Genomic DNA, 24,390 nt, shown 5'->3' with positions numbered 1-24,390 from the left:
AATAATAATAATAATAATAATAATAATAATAATAATAATAATAATAATAATAATAATAATAATAATAATAATAATAATAATAATAATGTTTTGGTTAATGGGCTGACCCCAGGGTAAAAGGTCGAGGCTCACCAGCCTCGATAATAATAATAATAATAATAATAATAATAATAATAATAATAATAATAATAATAATAATAATAATAATAATAATAATAACTTTATTTGTATAGCACCTTTCATACAGGGGATTGCAGTTCAAAGTGCTTTACATCAGTAAGAAATAAGACATAAAATCAGTGTAAAACAAGCAGCAAGAGCAAAGCATAAAGTGGGATAAAATAATGCAGATATATTCATCAAATCATATCAGAACCTCACATTCCAATAGGCTTCTGTTAAAAAACATGATAAAGGTCAGAGTATGCACCCAGCGGATAGTGGGGCGTAGAGATAAAAGTAAAAATAAGTAAAATAGCAAGGGTAAAATGAGCAGATATAAAATCACAGTTTTTCACATTAGGATCTAACATCCCAACAGGCCACCTTGTTTATGGTTTGATTCAGTTTTAGTAGAATAGATAAGACATGAATGATGAAATGATGAAAAGTGCAGACATACTATAAAATCAGTTTTACAGTGCAATAAAATAGTTCTGGATTACTGTTTAACAGTTCAAAGCCGTCTTTACCTTCTGTTTGGTATCCACAGTTTAAAACCTGACAGTATTCCCTCTTGTTTGATACGCACTTTGACCCTTCGAACCTCCCACTTAGGGCAAACCTCCCACTTAGGGCAAACCTCCCTCTCAGGGCGCGGTTCTAGGCCTGGGTCTTATACAGTTGTAAAGCCTTACAGTCTTTCTTGCTTGATACCGACACAGTTTAGACATTTTCGAACCTGTAATAAAAAGCAATAGACAAGAGTAAAATATTGCAGTGCAATAAAAAATATAATAAATAATAAAGACACCAAGACTTGGTCTGTAAAGCCTTTCACATTTCCTGCTCACGGTCCCAACACTTCTGTGGGAAAACAGTAATTGACTAATACGGATGTCCAGCCTCTGATATATAAAATAAAAGAGAATAAAAACATAAAAACATGGGGAATAAAACAGAGAAATAGTGCAATGTTAATCACAGCGAAATAGTACAGTATAATAGTGTAAAGTCAGTAAAATGCTTTGGTAAAGAGATGCCTTGTAAAAATTTCTATGACACAAGCATCTTTTTATTCTACACCGTGGTTGGCGAGTTTGGCCTCACGTCCCACCCTTACCTTAACACTAACCCTTACCATAAACCTGAACCATAACCTCAGTGGAGACCTCACGTCCCACTCTAACCCTTACCTTAACAGTAACCCTTACCTTAATCTCAGTGACCTCATGTCTCACACTAACCCTCATCTTAACCCTAAACTAAAATAGAGATAAAACCCTTTTCTTTAGATCATTGATTTTCTATGTTTTCCACAACAACCGATACATGGTATAAATGTTGGTGAGTGAGACGTGAGTCAGTCCTCAATCAGTGCTGGACGCTGCATAACACTGCTAGGGCTGGATGGAGCTTATCATGGGAATGTCGCTGTGTAAGTGTGTGTGTGTGCGTGTGCATGTGTGTGTATGTGTGTGTATGCATGTGTGTGTGTGTATGCATGTGTGTGCGTGTGTGTGTGTGTGTGTGCATGTGTGTGTGTGTGTGTGCATGTGTGTGTGTGTGTGTGTGCGCATGTGTGTGTGCTTGTGTGCATGTGTATGGCTCTCACCTCATAGCCCTTCTCCAGCAGGAACTCCGCCAGGTAGGAGCCGTCCTGAGAACACAAACACACCACCACATTAAAAACCTGCAAGACAGCAACACGCAATATCGGTGAGAGGTGGGGGGGGGGGGGGGGGGGGTAAATTTCCCTCATTGAAAATGAGACCTGTATTGAAATTACCTTTATAAATTGCCCTAACGCATTTTCTTCAGTTAAGTTGTTGTTTATCAATCAATTGATAAACGTCATGTCATGGGGAAGTGAATCATATCCCCTTAACACATTCTCTGCCACCACTTTGATCACCCTAAACCATTCTCTGCCAGTACTGTAAGTCTATGGAGATGTTCACCTTCTTTGCAGGGCTATAACTTTTTAAAAATTGTATTGCTAAATTGACATTACTATGGCCCATTCAACATCGATTAGCTATCGTTCAGGATGTAGGAACGTTTTACTTTTTCATTCACACATTCATACGAAAATACCGTCTAGAGTATAAATATGTTTTTATCGTTTTCTGCAGTATTTCCTAGAACGTGAGATAGACGTAAATGCATATATTAGATTATCAAATGCTGTTTGATACGATCAACGTTATATTAAAAATTTCAACTGTACATGGTCCCAAGCGTTATGACTGATCATTCGCGGGTGAACGGAGGGGGGGGGGGGGGGGGGGGGGTCGTTTATAATTCCGTGACCGACGTTAAATGATTTATGTAGTATGGGCGATATATAGATCAGAGCAGTTTGTATCGAAAATGATAAAGAAAAACGCTGAAACTCACAGCAGCTTCCTCGTAGTGTTGAGAGATGAGAGTGGAGCAAACAGATCCCAGTTATGTGATGAGAGAAACGGGGTTTATTCAATGTATGTGATGTATAGATTGGGGGGAGATGGTGGCATCTAAAGGTGCCAGGTCAGAGAGGTCGAAATGTGCTTGGCTTAGAAGACGGTGATAGAAGAAGCGGTTTCACAGGCACAGGCCGCGTTAGGAGGGAGTTTGTTTTGAATTCTGATCTAAGACAAAACAAAGATAATGTGGGCCCAGAGGCAGAGCGCGATGGAGGTTTTGACAGTGAATGAAACGTTTTGAAATGTGTGTAAAGGTTAAACGCGGTTGTCATGACAGCGCGTCGCATGACAACCAGAAGAGGGGCGGGGCTATCGTTGCTATGACGAAGATCTATAAGTCGAACAGTGTTTCCGGGTGTGAGGCAGACCAAAGAAATTAATCCCACAGGAGGGAAGAGACCAAGAGACTCTCTCCTCTCATAGAGAGGGGGGGGGGGGGGGGGGAGGAAGGATGCCACATCATCATTAGCTTCGGCTAACGCGAGGAGGGTTAGGCTAAAGACCAGGCCTGACCACCAGTGGACTGAATAGCAAAAGGACAATAGACTGAACACACCGAAAGATCATTAGAATATACTCTTCAAGGACAATACAATCGGTTAACATCTGAGCGGAGGTTTCTGTTTATATCAATAAACAACGCTTTTCCTCATAAGGTATTACGCTGTGTCGAAGTGTCGAATTCTTACGGAGGTGGAGAATTATTATGGTTTGCGGATCGTACTAACGGGGAGAGATAAGGATCGTATTCAGCCAGTATCTGAGACGTCAGGACCATTAAAATTACACAACGCAGAGGAATTAGATGGAGAGAGGATAAGACAAGAAGACGTGATACTGGCCAGATTGATCAGAATCGAACAGTGATGTGGATCGATGCGATCCAGTTCCGGTTTGTATAATACTAATATACGCCCAAATCATGTGGATTATTGAGTTATGGCAAAGATTCATATCCACGGTGTGTGTCTTGAGTCCAGGGATGATAAACGAGTGGCCGGACGGAATAGGGAGACGCACCGGTATCACAAGAGATCCACTTCCGGTTGCAACTCGCCGATCAGCCACCAGGTGGCAGTATTGAAGCGTTGCAGAGTTGTGATGGCTCCCGCAGCATATGACAAGGCTCCGTGAGTGAAATATGAATACCATGATGAAAATATGAAATATGAACTTGAAACACGGCGTACGCCGTTATTGGCCGAATTCGCATGAACTTGAAACCCGTCGTACGACGTGATTGGCGGGAAAAGTGTTAACACCAACCGCTGAAGTGTCCTTGAGCAAGGCACTTAACCCCCAACTGCTCCAGTGGAGTTGCTCAGTGGCTGTGGTTGTGCTGGGCAGCTCCCAGGTGTGAATGGAACTGTGAGAATGTGAAGCAGGGCGTTCCTGAAAAAGAGCATCCGCTCAGTGAACCTACCCTGGGTAAATAAAGGTTAATAATCAAATAAAATAAAAACTAAGCCACGTCTTTCAATACGATCCGATTAAAACATGCAAACCTCTTTCTCAACTATCAGATGCTTGGGGCAATCGTGGTGGTACTGATCACGACTGCCGCTATTCGCTTGTTATGTCTGACATAATAAGCGTGACGTATATTCATGTTCAGGGCTAAGCGCTCCGCTTCAGACAGCGGGAGATACTATACCCCAAACACTTTTTTTTAGGACAGAATAAAAAATTACAACAAGGGACACAGCCAACACAGGAAGCTTGGCCCTGGAAAATGTTTATCAGAAGGTCGATACATCATGACTTAACAACCGAATTGCTTCGAGACTGAACCCTTCAACCTCAAGTTGAAATGACTTTATTGTGTGCTGAAAACATGATTCCTCGTGGTGTCAGGACAACTCATCCTTTATTGTGTGCTGAAAACATGACTCCTCGTGGTGTCAGGAACAACTCATCCTCTCCATCGTCAGCACAGAGACAAAGAAGCCCTCGCTTTTAAAGAAGAAATCAGCAGATCGTCTGTTGAAATTTATCGTTTTAGAGTTCTTGGTAAACACATATCAGACACCCTCGCATAGTCATCAACTGCATCCTCAGGAAAACACAGCAGACTGTAGTTTAGCACAGGAGAGACTGTCGTTTGGCACAATGGAGACTGTAGTTTAGCACAGCAGAGACTGTAGTTTGGCACAACAGAGACTGTAGTTTAACACAGTAGACTGTAGTTTAGCACAACAGAGACTGTAGTTTAACACAGGAGATACTGTAGTTTAGCACAGGAGATACTGTAGTTTAACACATCAGAGACTGTAGTTTAGCACAGCAGACACTATAGTTTAACACAGCAGAGACTGTAGTTTATCACAACAGAGACTGTAGTTTATCACAGCAGAGACTGTAGTTTAGCACAGCAGATACTATAGTTTAGCACAGGAGATACTGTAGTTTAGCACAGTAGATACTGTAGTTTAGCACAGTAGACTGTAGTTTAACACAGCAGACTGTAGTTTAGCACAGGAGAGACTGTTGTTTGGCACAATGGAGACTGTAGTTTAGCACAGCAGAGACTGTAGTTTGGCACAACAGAGACTGTAGTTTAACACAGTAGACTGTAGTTTAGCACAACAGAGACTGTAGTTTAACACAGGAGATACTGTAGTTTAGCACAGGAGATACTGTAGTTTAACACATCAGAGACTGTAGTTTAGCACAGCAGACACTATAGTTTAACACAGCAGAGACTGTAGTTTATCACAACAGAGACTGTAGTTTATCACAGCAGAGACTGTAGTTTAGCACAGCAGATACTATAGTTTAGCACAGGAGATACTGTAGTTTAGCACAGTAGATACTGTAGTTTAGCACAGTAGACTGTAGTTTAACACAGCAGACTGTAGTTTAGCACAGGAGAGACTGTAGTTTAGCACAGGAGAGACTGTAGTTTAGCACAGTAGACTGTAGTTTAACACAGCAGAGACTGTAGTTTAGCACAGGAGAGACTGTAGTTTAGCACAGGAGAGACTGTAGTTTAGCACAGTAGACTGTAGTTTAACACAGCAGAGACTGTAGTTTAGCACAGCAGAGACTGTAGTTTAACACAGTAGACTGTAGTTTATCACAGCAGAGACTGTAGTTTATCACAACAGAGACTGTAGTTTATCACAACAGAGACTGTAGTTTATCACAACAGAGACTGTAGTTTAGCACAGCAGAGACTGTAGTTTAGCACAGCAGAGACTGTAGTTTATCACAGCAGACTGTAGTTTAGCACAGCAGAGAATGTAGTTTAGCACAGGAGAGACTGTAGTTTAACACAGGGGAGACTGTAGTTTAACACAGCAGAGACTGTAGTTTAGCACAGTATACTGTAGTTTAACACAGCAGAGACTGTAGTTTAGCACAGCAGAGACTGTAGTTTAACACAGTAGACTGTAGTTTATCACAGCAGAGACTGTAGTTTATCACAACAGAGACTGTAGTTTATCACAACAGAGACTGTAGTTTATCACAACAGAGACTGTAGACAGCAGAGACTGTAGTTTAGCACAGCAGAGACTGTAGTTTAGCACAGCAGACTGTAGTTTAGCACAGCAGAGAATGTAGTTTAGCACAGCAGAGACTAGTTTGGTTTGGCACAGGAGAGACTGTAGTTTGGCACAGCAGAGACTGTAGTTTAGCACAGCAGAGACTGTAGTTGAACACAGTAGACTAGTTTATCACAACAGAGACTGTAGTTTAGCACAACAGAGACTGTAGTTTAGCACAGGAGAGACTGTAGTTTAACACAGGAGATACTGTAGTTTAGCACAGCAGAGACTGTAGTTTAGCACAGCAGACTGTAGTTTAGCACAGGAGAGACTAGTTTAACACAGTAGACTGTAGTTTAGCACAACAGAGACTGTAGTTTAGCACAGGAGAGACTGTAGTTTAACACAGGAGATACTGTAGTTTAACACAGGAGAGACTGTAGTTTAGCACAGCAGACTGTAGTTTAGCACAGGAGAGACTAGTTTAACACAGTAGACTGTAGTTTAGCACAACAGAGACTGTAGTTTAGCACAGGAGAGACTGTAGTTTAACACAGGAGATACTGTAGTTTAACACAGGAGAGACTGTAGTTTAACACAACAGAGACTGTAGTTTAGCACAGCAGACTGTAGTTTAGCACAGCAGATTGTAGTTTAGCACAGCAGACTGTAGTTTAGCACAGCAGAGACTGTAGTTTAGCACAGCAGACTGTAGTTTAGCACAGGAGAGACTGTAGTTTAGCACAGGAGAGACTGTAGTTTAGCACAGCAGAGACTGTAGTTTAGCACAGCAGAGACTGTAGTTTAGCACAGCAGACTGTAGTTTAGCACAGGAGAGACTAGTTTAACACAGTAGACTGTAGTTTAGCACAGGAGAGACTGTATTTTAACACAGCAGAGACTGTAGTTTATCACAGCAGACTGTAGTTTAACACAACATACTGTAGACTAAGGCTGCGGTTAGACTGAGTTTCGTTTTCAGATGAGTTTCGCTTTTCCAGGTCGCAACGTAGCCGGTAGGCGAGTCACACTTTCGTTTTGTCACCCGAGCACAGTGATGTAGTACACTGCCAAAGCAGTAGGTGGCAGTAGGTGGCGAACATGAAGGCAATTTTCAACCAATCAGAACTTGAATGTGCCAATACACTTCCTGCAAAGAAATGTCAACACGCCGCCATCTGCTCATGCCAGCTGCTCATGCAATCGGTAATGCTAGCAGAATGAATGGATGTAAACTTTATTTAACATATTGCATAATGGGTACAATACAATACGGCTCAATACAAACAATTGTTAAGGGAATGCAGACTGTTGTAGCTTGGACTGGGGTCCTTATAACAATAACTTGACAACACATGGTAGCTGCAGCTACCATGGAAGGGCACGCAGATGGTATCTACTGCGCATGGGCGCTGAGCAACAACGGCTCCGCGCAGATTACACGACACGTTGTCGGCGAGTTTTTGGCAAACGGAAACACAATTTAGCGTTTTCAGTAGGGCCAAAACGTTTCCTGCCAAAACGGCATTTCTATCTAATCGGGACAGCAAACGTATTCAAACGTATTCAAGAAAAAACGACCACAAAAACACTAGTCTAACCATGGCCTAAAGGACAGCAGCCACTCTGCTCATGCTGCCTCCTCGCTCAGCAACCACGCTCCTGCTCATGCTGCCTCCTCGCTCAGCAGCCACGCTCCTGCTCATGCTGCCTCCTCGCTCAGCAGCCACGCTCCTGCTCATGCTGCCTCCTCGCTCAGCAGCCACGCTCCTGCTCATGCTGCCTCCTCGCTCAGCAGCCACGCTCCTGCTCATGCTGCCTCCTCGCTCAGCAGCCACGCTCCTGCTCATGCTGCCTCCTCGCTCAGCAGCCACGCTCCTGCTCATGCTGCCTCCTCGCTCAGCAGCCACGCTCCTGCTCATGCTGCCTCCTCGCTCAGCAGCCACGCTCCTGCTCATGCTGCCTCCTCGCTCAGCAGCCACGCTCCTGCTCATGCTGCCTCCTCGCTCAGCAGCCACGCTCCTGCTCATGCTGCCTCCTCGCTCAGCAGCCACGCTCCTGCTCATGCTGCCTCCTCGCTCAGCAGCCACGCTCCTGCTCATGCTGCCTCCTCGCTCAGCAGCCACGCTCCTGCTCATGCTCATGCTGCCTCCTCGCTCAGCAGCCACGCTCCTGCTCATGCTGCCTCCTCGCTCAGCAGCCACGCTCCTGCTCATGCTGCCTCCTCGCTCAGCAGCCACGCTCCTGCTCATGCTGCCTCCTCGCTCCTTCCATCTAAAAGATAGAGTTCAACTTTAACTTGAAGACGGGTCAGCAGACGCACAGCCTACGCAACCCAGTCTGACATACCGACCACAAGATCCTCAAATCATATGTGTTTCACCATCAAGTATTAAGGCTATTTAGGCCTAATATCCATCCAGGACCTGTCCTATGTGCATCAGAAGCCGGATTGGAGTGTGTGTGCGTGTGTGTGTGTGAGCACGTGTGTGTGTGAGCATGTGTGTGTGTGAGCGTGTGTGTGTGTGAGCGTGTGTGTGTGTGTGTGAGCGTGTGTGTGTGCGTGTGTGAGCCCTGTCAATAAGGTCTTGTTCCCCTCACCCATGTTAACTCCTCGTCTCTCTTTTCCCCGCTCAGACTTTCCGACCGCACATTCTGGAACACTCCGGAACATTCCGCGCTAGTCATGGCATTCATCCCTCCATCCCCCTCAAACGTGGGCAAGCGCACGCACACACGCGAGCGCGCACGCACGCACGCACACACACACACACACACACACACACTACTTAGGGCAGCACCAGCCTGACACTTCCTCTGCAGGTCTGGGGGTGATGGCCAAGCAAGGCGGAGGGCAGAGAACAGAGGAGGAAGAGAAGGGGAGGGGGAAGGGGGGCGGAGAAGACCCAGGAGTCAGTCTACTACACTATCGTTACCAAGCAGACGTGTTTCAGACCGGCGGTTTCTCAACGTGGGGTTCCGGGACCCCACAGGAGTCCTCCAGGGGGTCCTCCAGAATTATGGGGAATAGTTGAATTACACTTCATTCACTAGAAGTGACCGATGAGAGAATGAGCTCTACTTGCCTATCTACCTACTATGCTAATATGTCTCTACTACTATGCACTCAAGACTGTAGCATCAAGTTCGACACGGAGATGCCTGCCGAGTTGTACCCTTCCTGCCGACTTGTTGCACAGAACTTGTAAGTCGCTTTGGATAAAAATCCTCAGCTAAATGACTAAATGTTAATGTCCTCCACACCGTTAACTATGAAATTCTGGACACCAACAAAAAAATCTTTTCAGATAAGGGTCCCAGAGACAGTCAAGTGGGGGGTCTGTGGCCCTAATCATGTGTCTCATTCTGGTAGTCTGCTCCCAGGCAGACTGTAGGACGGCTAGCCAGTGTGCGGGTACTGCTAGTAGGGCTGGGTGATATGGCCTAAACATTTTATCTCTGATTTTTTCACACCACATCCGATCTTTTCTCTTAAAAACTAGAAACGCCAAGGAAATCATTCAAATAAGCTTTGTTTTTATTTGACACAAATTATCAAACCAAGATGAATTTCCCTATTGGGATTGAAGTGCAAACCTAACGTTCACCAATCTTCACTTTATATATATATATATATATATATATATATATATATATATATATATATATATAAGGTTACTCTTGAGTCTTGATCAAACAAAGATGAATGTCCCTATTGGGATTAATAGTGCAATAACTTGCTTTTTCACCAAACTTCACTTAAAACAAATAAAAGGTGCCTCTTGATCATCAAACAAGAATGAATTTCCCTATTGGGATTAATAAAGTGCAAATATAACTTTCACCAAACATCACTTTTTGTAAAATAAAAGGACTCTTAAAAAAAAATCATTAATTCATCCTAAATCATTCATTCGAAATGAATCGATAAAATCGATTAATCGCCCAGCCCTAACTGCGAGGCTTCTTCTATAGGTCATAGAATATAGGGGTGTGCATGACTGACCAAAATCATACTTTTTAATAGAATGGATCATTAAAATCAAAGGGTATTGCACATGAATAGGCACTTCAGATAATCCTTCAGAACGTTGATCGGCTCAGCTGACCGACAATAAATCAAAATGACACCATGCACCACCGTAGCCTATAATAACTGCATTGCATTCAACAATCAACCGGTTTTAATAAACAAACAGAAACAGTAGCATGTGCATCTTTTAGATCAATTAGGCTATGAAAATTAGGCTGCCTCTAAATATAAAAATGTATTAAATAAGAATGGTTTGCTTCACACAAAAAAAAGAAAAGTATTATATATATTTTTTTCGACTCAAGACATGTGGAAACTGGCACAACTATTGAAAATGTTTGCCAAGGCTGTCCCCGAACCCTGTTTTTGGGATTCGAACTTCGTCAGGGTTTTTCAAACGGACGTTGGAACCTTCGTTTTTAATTTAAAAAAAAAGTTAAAAAGTTAAAAAAAAGTTTTATAATATTTAATTTTTTACTATCCTCAAACTAAATCCTCAATTTGAATAAAGTGATTAATCTGATTAAATGAGTATTTTTTCTTTATTAAATCAACTTTCCAGGCCCAGACCCAGCAAGGGGGGAAGAATGAATATAACTCAGTTTATTTGAATACTATAATATTAGTGTAGCCTAATCTTTATCTGCAACTGTGAAGAAAAACCCCATTGGTTTAAACAGAATTAATAAAAAAATAAATAAAAAATTCGAATGTTGATTTAGAATTCGAATGCCAACGTAACGAACGAAGGTTCGAACGTTTGGGCTCAGCCCTAATTCTAACTCATCCCTAGTGGGAGAGAGAGGAGAGGATGCATCGGCCGCAGTGGAGGACGGCGAGAGACCAGGGTCCCGTGTGGGACAGAGAACTTAAGTTTCTATGGATGATGAGGTCACATCGCGGCCGGCTACCATGACTGAAATCCATGGAGAATTCCAAGATGGAAGTGTGCTCTGATCCAACCATCTCATATGATATTCTGAAATATGTATCAGGCTTGTACTAGGGATGGGTACCGAATTCGGTACTTTTGAGGTACCGAACCGAAACACGTCGGTACTACTGAGTTATTCAAGTGAAATACCAATTTTTTTTATTTATTTCTTTTTAACTTTTTTTCTTTTCATGTCAACGTTCACACGCACAATAATTATATGCTTACCTAGGATTTGACTTGATTCAACAACAAAGCAGTCGGAGCAATGGCAAGCCGAAAACGGTCCAAATTGTAGTTATTTGAAGTTTGGATATTTTTTTTCACGACTGAGGTAGGTAAATTAAATTTATTGAGACTAAAGTACCGAAAAAAGGTACCGTTGGGTACCGGTATCGGTTCACAGGTACCGGTACCGTATCGGTTCAAATGTGAAAGGTACCCATCCCTAGCTTGTACTAATATTTAGTACTTAGTAGGGGTGTAAAGGTACACGTATCCGTACTGAACCGTTTCAATGGTATGTTAACCACTAACGACCGCCCACCGGGGGGCTTATAGCTTATCCGCAACAGTAAGTGACTTCCGGGGTAGGCCTGATTGGCCCCGACAGGCACGTGACGCGCAACTTTCTCTGCCGCGCGGCACGCTCCGCAGAGCGGAGCGGCAGAGCTTGCGGAATGATGTAACCGTCCAAATCCGCTATGACTTTCATTCGGCGCTTCAGCTCACCTGGCAGAGCAGCGGTCCTGCGATCCTGCGGTCCGTTGTTGACGAGTTCGAATCCCATAAAAATTTTTTTTATTTAACGTGCTTTTTTTTTTAACATGTATTCTTTCGCCGGTTAAGGTTAGGCATGGTTAAGGTTAAGGTTAAGGTTAGGCATTGTTTCGGAGTTGGTTAAGGTTAGAACGGTTAAGTTTAGGCGCTGTTAAGGAGCTGGTTAAGGTTAGAGTTTGTGTTAGAGAATGGCAATATTCTTTCTATGGTTAAGGTTAGGCATGGTTAAGGTTAAGGTTAAGGTTAGGCATTGTTTCGGAGTTGGTTAAGGTTAGAACGGTTAAGTTTAGGCACTGTTAAGGAGCTGGTTAAGGTTAGAGTTTGTGTTAGAGAATGGCAATAGACAGCCTATTTCCGCGCGACAGCTCTCAGCAGCCTCGTTGCGCGTCCTGAGTTTGCCGCGTCACGTGCCTGTCGGGGCCAATCAGGCCTACCCCGGAAGTCACTTACTGTTGCGGAACAGTTACAGGCCACCGGGGGCTGTTTTTTTCACAATCTAATATAATTATTAGTTCCGTCAGGCGATTAAAATAATTAATCTAATTAATTACAGGATTTGTAATTAATTAATCTAATTAATCACATTTTAATCGCATAACCATTTTATGCCTGACATTCTATATTCTATAATCATATTTCAAATAGCATGTGTCCGGATGGTAGAATTCAGTACTTGTAGGAGCCAAAGCTATAATTATTTAGGTTATTGTATTATATAATTGTCATAATAGAACATTCTAGAACATTTGTGACGTCACAGTATGATGTCATGGTTGAACATTCTAGAACATTTGTGATGACATAGCCGCACATTCTAGAACATCGAACATTCTAGACCATTTGTAGTGATGTCAGCGCCGAACATTCTAGAACATCAAACATTCTAGAACATTTGTGGTGATGTCATACCGAATCTTCTAGAACATTTGTGTATCTATAATATACAGTGTATTCAGCAATTCTCTCAGCCAGGTCAGTGTGCATCTTTGGACCATCCATTTTAGGGATGCCCCAATCACGTTTTTTGCCACCGATACCGATCACCGATCGTCGTGATCCATATCGGCCGATACCGATCCGATACCGATTGTTTTTGATTAAAAAGAAATTAAAAATTATTTTATATAAAAAGTTTTTTTTTTTTTTTTTTTATAAAATATATATATTATATAATTAGACTTGTACTTGTATTATCTGCGACTGCGAGACACCACGCAACAAGTCAAAATGCTCACTATCTGCAAACAGCTCCACTGTCTGTGTGTACTCTAGTAGCCCAGCTCAAAAGGATTCTCCGGCGCTGCAGCGGGACCCCATTGGTAACGTTAAGTGCTTTGGTCGTTTCACATTCAGCAAGCCCTCAGCTCGAATACGCATTAAATCAATGTTATAAGACATTGATATCAAGAGCTATCTGTAGCTACTGCTAGCCGGCTAGATGACGTTAAGACAGAACTTTAGTTCAATGGGACATTTCGTTTTGAACAGTAAACGAACGTCAGCTAACGCAAGCTAACTGAGGTATGAACATGAACTACTAGACTTTCTGGATCATTTGTTGATATCAGGAGCTATCGGTATCTAGCCGGCTAAATACCGTTAGACAATGCCTACTAAACGTGAATAGTTGACTGGGTAATTTTGTTTAAACAGTAACGATAGCTAGGTAGCTAACGTTAGCGCAGGTCGAATGCAGTGCACTACAGACTCGAGCAGAGGAGCCGCACCTCTTTGTTTACAAACTCTACACGGGGGCGGGCGGGGCTAGGGAGGAGGAGCAGCGGCAGTTTGCAGGTCGTGTGTGTCTGAGACAGACAGCGAGTGAGAGCTTCGCTTGATCGGTTTCCGCTATCGGCGAATATGACTAATTATCGGAATTCACAGATTGCATATTTATACTGAGTATCGGCCGATAACGATCGGTGGCCGATCGATCGGGGCATCCCTAATCCATTTGGATATCTTTGTTTTACACTGGAGTGGCTGTGGACATAATTTTTCATTATCAACGAACGTACTACTCACAAGTAAGTAATTTTAACCAGTAGAGTGGAACGTCTGCCCTCATAGTACTGTATCTACAAAACCTTCTGTTGAATCATCTTCCATTGATTAATTTGCTTAGATTTTTCAGGTCTGGTCAATTTGAGCATGGAGTTATTCAGTCAAAGATACAAAATTTTTTATTGATATTCTCATTTGGTTCATTACAATTTACTCAAGCCTAGTAACAGACACAGTATTTCTGACACTGGGAATACATAGATGGCCCTAGAATCAGATACCAAGAACATGCAAATGACCCATATAAAAAAAAGTCTGTAAATGTGTATTCTACGTTCTTATGGAATGAATGAGATAAAAAAAAAAAAAAAAAATGTAATTAATTTTGAGTTAATTTTCATAACGCGATAATTTGCTGTGTAATTAATTAATCTAATTAACGCGATAAACTGACAGCCCTAATAATTATTATTTTCTTTTTTTTCTCTTTACAAGTCGATTATTCATTTCAATATAGAATATTTGTTGACAGCCCTACAAGTACAATTAGTTACTGCACACTACATCACCCCTGAGTGGAACATGGAAAGCCAAACTTTCCCCCACTGTACCGAAAACCGGTACCGAACCTTGACTTCACCGTGACCGTGGTTTTTGTGTACCGTTACACCCCTAGTACTTAGTACTTTTATTCTGTAATTCCTAAGCTTAGCATTCGTATAGTATTTTATCTTTTATCATGTCTATCTATTATCTATTCTATTATTATTTGTATTTTTTTTTTTTTGCACAATCAAGGCGGGCATGGCCACCTTCATTTCATTACATGTCTTGTGTATGTATGTGACTAATAACTCTCTTGAATCTTGAAATACCCAGAAAAAAAGGAAGTGGCAAGAAGACACAGCACCACTAGTAACAGCAAGATGACCTGTGTGCTGCTCTCTACCACAGTTCAGCATAACCACTAGGGCTGACCTTTGAAGCTTTTTTTGGCAATCGAAGCTTCGGGGCCGAGCTTCGATTTTAATTCGAAGCTTCAAAAAATGTGTTTATTCATCCCAGTATCTTTCTTTCTTATGTGTGGAATTCTACAAGGCATGTAGGTGTATATGTGTTTGAGGATGATATCCTTCAAACAGGCAATAGTGATGATATACTGTAATTTGGGCAGTGCTGAGCTGGGTTACTTTCCTCCAGTGTATTTGTCCTCCGGCCCCACCCAATGGCCCCATGCGCGCACACACACACACACAAATCGAAGTAAAAAAAAATAAAATAAAAAATAAAATTTCGACCAGGAGCGCGACCTGGGAGTTTTTTTGTGAACGACTCCCCTTTTCTTGATCCACTGAAAGCAATACAGATTTCACAGGCTTTCTGAACAGAAAATTACTTTATCGTCAATGTACACAAGGCAATTGATTACACATACAGTACACACCGTCTCCCACACATGTGCATTTCATCAGATAGGTCTGAGTGTAGTGCCCCTGGAACCATTTTCAGGGTTCAGTCAGTGCCTTGCCAAAGTGCAGGATGGTGGGCTGGGCACCGTAGATGTAATACCAGCCACCCTTCAGTCGCCTGGAATACACCCTCCTGTTGGGAGACGGGGATCGAACCGGCAACCTTTTGGTTACTGGCCGGCCTCTTTACCCCTCTCTAGGCCATCCCGCCTCCCCCAGAGTGAGAGGAGGGGGTCAGTGACGGGGGTCTGTGACGGGAGGCTCAGAGCACCGTTCTGCTGTGAGCTCCAGTCGGGTCGAACTCGCTGGGACCGTGGGGCTGAGGTTGGCACCCGAGCGCGAGCCTGACCCCCGAGGAGGGACCGGCACCGGCAACCCCCCCCCCCCCCCCTTTCCCCGTCCCCACGGTGTTCAAAGCTCCGGCCCCGTGTCATGTTTTCCTCGCGCCGTGCCAGGGTCAAAGCATTCCATGCCAGACCAACATGGAAAACAAGCCTGAAGAGCTACCACTCTGTTTTAAAACAAGAGGCTCCTTTGAGGCCATATTAGCCCATAAACCCTGGCCTCACCTTCCCACTTCCTGTTATGGGGAGCTGGGCGCAATGGGGGGAGGGATAGGGAGCAGACGCACACATTACACACACGCAGACACACATGCTTTCACCTGCCAGTTCCTATGCCACGCCACAAACTCCCCAAAGACTCATTTTGGCTCTAAACACAATACAAGCACTCTACTCTTCAGCGAGGCCAAACAAAAGCCCTGCGGGGCCCCACCTCACTGTGTCAGGGAGGTACAGTCTTGAGTCAATACGTGGAGGACTCAAGTATCTGTTACCACCGACGTGATGATAGAGACGGGTATGATCCCCCCGGATGACTTTGCTACAATTGGTCCCCCCCCCTCGTCGAGATGGATTGCAGTGCGACGGGTACACCTGCGGGGGGAGCTAGAGGTATACGGAGGAGGGGGGGGGGGGGGGGGGGGGGGGGGGGGGGGCGGGACTAGGTACTACAGGTGTCACTTAAAACGTGGAGAGACAGGAGACGAGGGATGAGTCTGAAAGCTCATGCTGCGGCTGCCACCTTGCTACCGTGATGCACGATGAGGGGTACACCGGTACACTAGCTTTCTGTGTTTGTGGAATACTACCGGTTGAATGAACGCATCTCAAACTCCGCCCTCTTGTCTTCATCCTCCAATCACAACTTCTATTGTCCTTAATCTACTTCCATCTCTACAGTTAACGTCTACATTATCATTATTATTATTTATCTTTTAAACAATTTACTAAATTCATTGTAATGCATTTGATCTAGCAACCAATGTACATTGTTGTGTTTTCCTTTGTTTGGATTTGAAGCCTTGACCATGTCATAATCATTGTTCTTATTGGTCATGTATGAATATTGATATTAACCGTTTCTGTGCCAAAAACGAGTTAACTCGTTATTAGGGTTGTCACGATACCAACATTTTAGTTTCGATACTATACCAATATTAATTTCGATACTTTGATACTTTTCCTCAAAATCAGGGAAACACTTTCAGATGTCATTATTGTTGTTTATTTTAAAACACAACAATGACAAGAATGAAAAGCAATGGCATTCAAAATGCTGGAGAACTTTTTTTGCACTCAAAACAGTTGCTGTACAAGGTTTCTGAACCCAGCTTTCTCAACTGTATATATATTGGAACTTGGTCCATACAGATGAACTCTGCGACTGCCCTGTTGAGCCTTTTATCATATTTGGACTAATACTTAATATGCTGCTAAAGAAAAGCGGAGGTTAGGTTGCTTCTGAGTAGGGGGAGTCACTCTGTGAGCTAAATGCAGCAGACTTCTGTAGTTAAAAAAAATTCAAGGGGTAGAAAAAGTATGGTTGTATTATTATACATTTGTCATAGCAGAGGGCCTAATTAGTTTGAGATACCATAAAAATACCTAGAAAACATTTTGATGAGTGAGACTGATTATAGCCTATCATAATCTAGAACTAGGTTATGTCATATTGTAGGCTGTTTAACAAAAATAAAATAGATTTCCGTTGTCTTTATACAGTATGTATGAACCATTAATGGGCAATTGTCAAATGTCTCTGTATAAATCACGTTTGTGACTAAGCCATAGAGATGATGTGTTTACTAGCTTTCAGCACGGCAGTTTAGGCTATGTATAGGCTTTTCAATTTATTTTCTATTCTTGCAAATAGCATTGTGGACATTTTCTAATGCTTGTATAAGCAACTGTAGTCACGAGACCTAGCATAGCTCGTCCAACGAATGTTGGCATCAATGGCATGACTACAGTACTGATAGGAGCTACTGTAGCACGTAACGTTAGTTATCACAACCATCTGCAATCTGTTAGATTCTGATCATTCGGCCAGTATCACGTCTTCTTGCGTTATCCTCTCTCCATCCACTCCTCTGCGTTGTGTACTTTTAATGGTCCTGACGTCTCATATACTGGCTGATACAATCCTTATCTCTCCCCGTTAGTGCGATCCGCAAACCATAATAATTCTCCACCTTCGTAAGAAATCGACACTTTGACACAGCGTAATACCTTACAAGGAGAAGCGTTGTTTATTTACATAAACAGAGACCTCATAATCAGATGGGAACCAATTCGTATTGTCCTTGTAAAATCTATTCTAATGATCTTTCGTGTGTTCAGTCTATCGTCCTTCTGCTATTCAGTCCAATGGTGGTCAGGCCTGGTCGTAGCCAGAACCCTTCTCCCGTTAGCCGAAGCTAATGATGATGTGTCATTCCTCCTCCTCCCCACCCCCTCTCCGTGATCAGAGGAGAGAGTCTCTCAGTCCTAGTCAGATTGTAGTCTGCCCTTAGCCGCTCTTGGTCTGGCTTACACCCGGAAACACTGTTAGATTTATAGGACCTTCGCCATAGCAACGACGGCCCGCCCCTCTTCTGGTTGTCATGCGCTGTCATGACAACTGCTAATAACCTTTCACACATTTCAAAACGTTTCATTACTGTCAAAACCTCCATCGCGCTCTGCCTCTGTGCCCTGCCACGGTATCAGCTTGTTGTGTCTTAGATCGGAATTCAAAACATTCTGCTGGCTGCTAAACATTCTGCTGGCTATGCCTCTGAACCGCTTCTTCTATCACCGTCTGCATGCACTTCGACCTCTCTGACACCGTTACATGCTACCATCTCCCCCCAATCTATACATCACATACATTGAAAAACCACCGATTTCCCTCAAATCGCAGTGAGGATCTTTATTGATTAACGTTAGCTAGCTAACTTTAACTAGAATTATAGTTTGCTAGCTATATAAGCTAACGTTAGCAGAGTTTACTCTATGCAAAATGTGCTAGCTAGCTAACGTTAATCAATAAAGATCCTCACTGCGATTGCCGATGGTTATGATAACTAACTAAACGCAGTGAGGATCTTTATTGATTAATGTTAGCTAGCTAGCACATTTTGCATAGAGTAAACTCGGCTAACGTTAGCTTATATAGCTAGCAAACTATAATTCTAGTTAAAGCTAGCTAGCTAACATTAATCAATAAAGATCCTCACTGCGATTGCCGATGGTTATGATAACTAACGTTACGTGCTACAGTAGCTCCTATCAGTACTGTAGTCATGCCATTGATGCCAACATTCGTTGGACGAGCTATGCTAGCTCTCGTCTCAACTAGAGTTTGTTGTTCTTCATTCCAGAAGGTTGCTTCCGGTAAACTAGCGCAACTTCACCACTGACAGCAGCGCTGTGCTCCAATAGGAAGGCATTCACATGCATAAATGAATAAATAAAAAAATAAAAAAGTACCTTTTTTCCCAAACGCAGTATAGTATAATTTCAAACACTCTAGTACCGTGGTACTATACTAATACCGGTATACCGTGCAACCCTACTCGTTATAGTCCGCAAATCGAATTCTGCCAACAACAAGTATACTCGTTATTGGATCAGTTTCTTTTATTTGCTATTTTTCCATTCATAATTCATCCTGCTGTGCTGTAGGACTGGGTGGCGTGAACACTTTCGGCAACCAACATGCACTTCCGCGTTTCTCTGATTGGCCGAGCGCTAGGCCTGCCACGATAACACATTTTGCTGGGCGATTAATTGCCCCTGAAAATATCGCGATAAGCGATATTATTGCGACCGGTTAGAGAATTTTTTTTTTGGAGAAATTTATTTCCCAAAACTTTTATTTTGAAGCCCACCGCTCCGTCTTTTCCGGTGTTTAAGACTTTTATTTTGAAGCCCACCGACCGGACCGGAAGTATTGTTGTGATTTTATCAGGTACTTTTTGGGTACCAGAAAAGTGACGTGAAACACTGCAGACCACTGAATAGAGACGCGTCTCTAGGATTTCATAATCATTATGTTTGCAGCAGGCACAAGTGCAATAAACAAAGGATACAGTCACTGTGTATTCTGCCTCATTTATTGATTAAACAAAACCGACATCAACACAATTTGCCACCGAGCGGAGAGTTTAGTCTCGCAAAAAGATCGCTGACTTGTTAAGGCTTGTTGTTAGGTTAGGTGCTAATGTTGTGCTAGCGTTTTAGCATGGCTATCGTACATAGCGTGATCAATATAACTCGCTATTGATTGTTTGTATGAGTAACGTTAATGCTAGTAGAATAGACACAACGTGAGGTAATCACCATCCATTTTAAACCGGTTATTACCTAATGCTAACGTTAGCAAATAGACGCGACTGGTAACGTTACAGCTTGTTAGCCTAATGCTCGTTAACGTTAGCATAGACAGCCTAGCTAACGTTAACGCTTGTAGAATAGACACAGAGGTAACGTTAGCGTTAGCAGAATAGACACAACGAGGGTCTCGTTAATGTTGTTATTGATTGATTGATTGAAAACTGTGTTTACTCTGTTTGTATGAGTAACGTTAATGCTAGTAGAATAGACACATTGTGACTGACAAGGGGCACTGGGTCCGCCTCATTAAAACAAACGCGCAAATAGCAATTAATCGCGCCCGTCAAAATCATTGCATTCATTTTAATTATCGCGGCAATTAATCGATTTATTGCTTATCGCGGCAGGCCTACCGAGCGCCTTCCGCGTTTCTCTGATTGGCCGAGCGCTAAGCTCCAGGAGAGAGGAGAGAGGCTGAAAACCTGCAGTTCTTGCCCGACTGATGGGAGCCGAATCCCGGATCCGATTTTTCTGATGAATACCCCCAAAACATGGAGGTCCCGAACGCAATTTATACAAATGGAAGTATTGATTGCTCCGTAACGAATCATTAAAAAAAGATACCGTTAACTGGAATATGTTGTGCCTTTACACATATGTTGGATTATGTAATTGGTTTGTCATGACAAACAAATAAAAAAAATCGCGATTTACCCGGTGGCTACAACAACACACAGTGACTGCATGCATGTAGTCGGCCAATCAGAGAAACGCGGAAGTGCATGTTGGTTGCCGAAAGTGTTCACGCCACCCAGTGTCGACTAATCGTTGCAGCCCTAGTTACTACTAGGGCCTCCTTGTAGTCGAATAACCGATTCAGTCAGTATATTCCTAGTCGACTGCCCCCTCGTAGTCGAATAATCCATTCCTAGTTGGGCCATGCAAAATACATGGTTTGGTTCCGGTTGCCGACCGACCCTGCCGATTTATGTGCGACCCAAATTTATTTTATGAGTTGAAAAAAGAAAAAAGTATCTTTTTTTACAATAAAGTTTAATTAAATCTTAGAAACAAAGTGCAGTCCATGTCAATAATGAGAATATATAAATATTTGCACAGCTCTCTAACGTCAGGATATTTAGTGAGTAGTATTTAGGGGTGGCATTACTTTTTAATACTACTACCTTTGTACATTGTACTTTTGTAGTAGTGTCTTTGTATTTTTTTTTTTATATTTTTTTTTTAGCGTTTATCGCTTTTTGCTACTGGGCAGTCCAGTAGAGAGAGAGAGAGAGTAGGAACGGGAGACAGAGTAGGGTTGAGACATTCGGAAAATAACGACGGGTCCGGGAATCGAACCCGGGTCAGCCGTGCCGCGACTCAGCACGTTATGTGGTTCGCCACTGGGGCGCCCGTGTCTTTGTATTTTAACCTTTAGTATATGGATATTAAACATGCTGTGTGGCAACCCCAAGCCACCACTGGGCTTGGTGATTGAAGGACGCTACGTAGCGACCCAATGGCTGGGCGCTGCCCATATTTGGGCGTCCGCTTCCGGATGCACCAGTCGCTAGAAGATCATCAAGAGCGATTATCGAATCACGGCGCGGTGCGCCTGTTGAGGAGGGGGAACTTAATGGAGCCGAAAAGCACCCTCTCGCTCTCTCGTAGCAGCGCAAGGAGACAGGCCACAGAGCGGAGACGCCGCCCGGCCGACAGATTAATGCTATAAAGCCATTATTGTTTATTAGAAAATAAAGAGTATGATTTTGGGAACTGCAACCTGTCTGTGTGTTGTTTATTCTGCCACCCCTACACCTGGAATTGCCACAGTGGTGGAGAATGCGGGCATAGTCTACTGGCAATAAGGGAGTAGCCTCGCCCTTTAATGAAGAAGCAGGTCAGGACGTTTAATGGGCTAGCGAGCTATTATAGGAGATTTATCCCTAACTTTGCTGCTCCCCTCACAGATTTGACCCAGGCGCGGCAGCCGTTCACTGTGAAGTGGACACCGGAGGCGGCGTTCGAGGACCTCAAGACGGCACTCTGTTCAGGGCCGGTGCTGGTCTCCCCGAACTTCGATAAGGAGATGACGGTACAAACAGATGCATCAGAGGTGGGACTGGGGGCGATCCTCTCCCAGCAGCTGGAGGGTGAGGAACATCCAATCTTATATGTGAGCAGGAAGCTACTGCCACACGAGCGCAACTATTCTGCGGTGGAGCGCGGAGGTCTGGCAATTAAATGGGCACTGGAGACGCTCCGTTATTATCTGCTGGGGAGGCACTTCACACTGGTGACGGATCACGCTCTCCTCGTCTGGATGGCCAAAGCAAAGGGGAGCAATGCCAGGGTGACTCGATGGTTTCTGGAATTACAGTAGTTTTCTGTCATCCACAGGTCCGGGGTGGCTCATGGCAACGCAGACGCCCTCTCCAGGAAGGATGCCTGTTGGGCGTCGGACACTCTTCCCCGACGGTCGGAGCTGGCGGGGGGGTACTGTGGCAACCCCAAGCCACCACTGGGCTTGGCGATTGAAGGACGCTACGTAGCGACCCAATGGCTGGGCGCTGCCCATATTTGGGCGTCCGCTTCCGGACGCACCTGTCGCTAGAAGATCATCAAGAGCGATTATCGAATCACGGCGCGGTGCATAAAGCATAGCTCCAGAGTGCTTTGGTTGCATTTTGCGAACTAAATCAGTCCCAGCTTTTTTTATTTTTTTCCCTGTTTCTATGTGCAGTGTAAATTCCAATGCGTCCAACAAGCTTGGCATCTTAGTCATTCATTTCCGTCGGGGGGAAAATAACGTTAGCCGCTAGCTAAGCTAAACTAGCCAATCCTGAGACAGAAAACAGCTGATCTGAGGTTAGAAAGGAAGTAGGGTATATCTGCAGTGCAGCAACTATTGGAGTAAGGGGGAGCGGGGCTCTCTTAGAGCCATATGAAATCCGCGTTCACGGAATCGCGGACGGAATCGCGGAATTAACCAATAGAAATGGAATCAACTGCAAAACGTGGAATATTGCAGAATTTGGCCTAATCTGGACTGAAATTTCGTTTTTGGGTGGAACGTTTGGTGCACACGCGACCGGGGAGGCGGGGACTCTACAGCGTGTTACACACAACACAGCCGCGGTGCTCAAGCGTCTGGCTGCTTCAGTGTTAACATCGTCAAGAAGCTAAACAATTCCACAATAAGCCCTCAATTCAGAGCAGCACAGTATCCTAATGACTTTTATGCCTCCGGTAATAAGGTGTTTTGCTAATTCTGTCAACGTTCCGTGGACTGGACCCGCACTTGCGACACTATTGTGATTAAATAGCTATAACGTTAGGACGTTTAGCTTCTAGCTAAATCTAGTGCACCCATCCATTTGTTTAATGCAAACGATTGTCATTATACACTGCCCTTTATAAACTAAATACACTTAAATAGCTATGTAACATTATAGGACTATCTATGGAAATGATAGCTTCTAGAAGTTCTAGCAAAATCTGGTGCACCCATCCATTTGTTTAATGCAAACGATTGTCATTATACACTGCCCTTTATAATCTAAATAAACTTAAATAGCTATGAAACGTTACAGTACATAGGACTATAGATGGAAATGATAGCTTCTTGCTAAATCTAGTGCACCCATCCATTTATTTAATGCAAACGATTGCCATTATACACTGTCCTTTATAAACGAAATAAACTAAACTAAAGGTGCCTAAATTATGCATTACTATATTTCATCACAATATAATAGATATAGCTAGGTTACTGACATTGTCATTGTGATAATGTCAGTAGTAGCTAGCTGTATCTATTGTTTACACTTGAAATATGTATTTTTATTTTGTCACAATATTAATTGAAAAATATTGTGTAAAATTGAACTGTATTTCTGAGTTGCAGCACTTAAAAACATTAAATGGACTGTTATATCTTATTCAATTGTGGACATTTATTCATTCCCACTTATTAGACACTATTTCTGATGGTAAAATGAGCATAAAGGCAAAATACAGAATTCTGAAATATTAAAACGGAAAAAATGGAATTTGGGAAAAAATTAAATGGAATTTGGAAAATAATAAAACGGATTTCATATGGCTCTAGGCTCTCTCTCCATCCCTCTCTACTTGTTCAATTAAGGAGCCCTGTGTGTGTGCGCCGAAAATACCAGATGACATGAGTTTGATGGTATTTACTGAGGATTGCCAGATAATGTTGATATTTAAATGTTAAAAAATACAAAATAAATGTACAAAAAATTGTTGTAGGAACGGTTTGGGAGAGGGAAGTAGGGAGGGGTTTTAGATTGTGTGTTGTGAAGTTTAGACTTCAGAGAGAGAGAGGACACATTTAACTCTGGCCTCTTTAAGTGTGTATTCTTCAACGT

At 43.0% G+C, this 24,390-nt stretch overlaps 1 protein-coding gene across 1 annotated transcript in view; it reads right to left on the bottom strand.

The window, feature by feature from the left end:
* The window catches only part of gmds (GDP-mannose 4,6-dehydratase), a gene marked incomplete at its 3' end in the record, with an annotated part of 404,477 nt that overhangs the window by 347,069 nt on the left and 33,018 nt on the right, over nucleotides 1–24,390 (bottom strand). The window contains exon 2 of the mRNA XM_084308364.1: nucleotides 1,775–1,819. Within this exon, the coding sequence (XP_084164490.1) occupies nucleotides 1,775–1,819 (45 nt within the window). The remainder of the gene's footprint in view (nucleotides 1–1,774; nucleotides 1,820–24,390) is intronic.

The sequence above is a fragment of the Notolepis coatsorum genome, assembly GCF_963971535.1.
Source record: "Notolepis coatsorum genome assembly, chromosome: 2".
Classification (NCBI taxonomy): domain Eukaryota; kingdom Metazoa; phylum Chordata; class Actinopteri; order Aulopiformes; family Paralepididae; genus Notolepis; species Notolepis coatsorum.
Note: the sequence above shows the minus strand (reverse complement) of the source record. Positions and strands in the feature narration are given on the sequence as shown.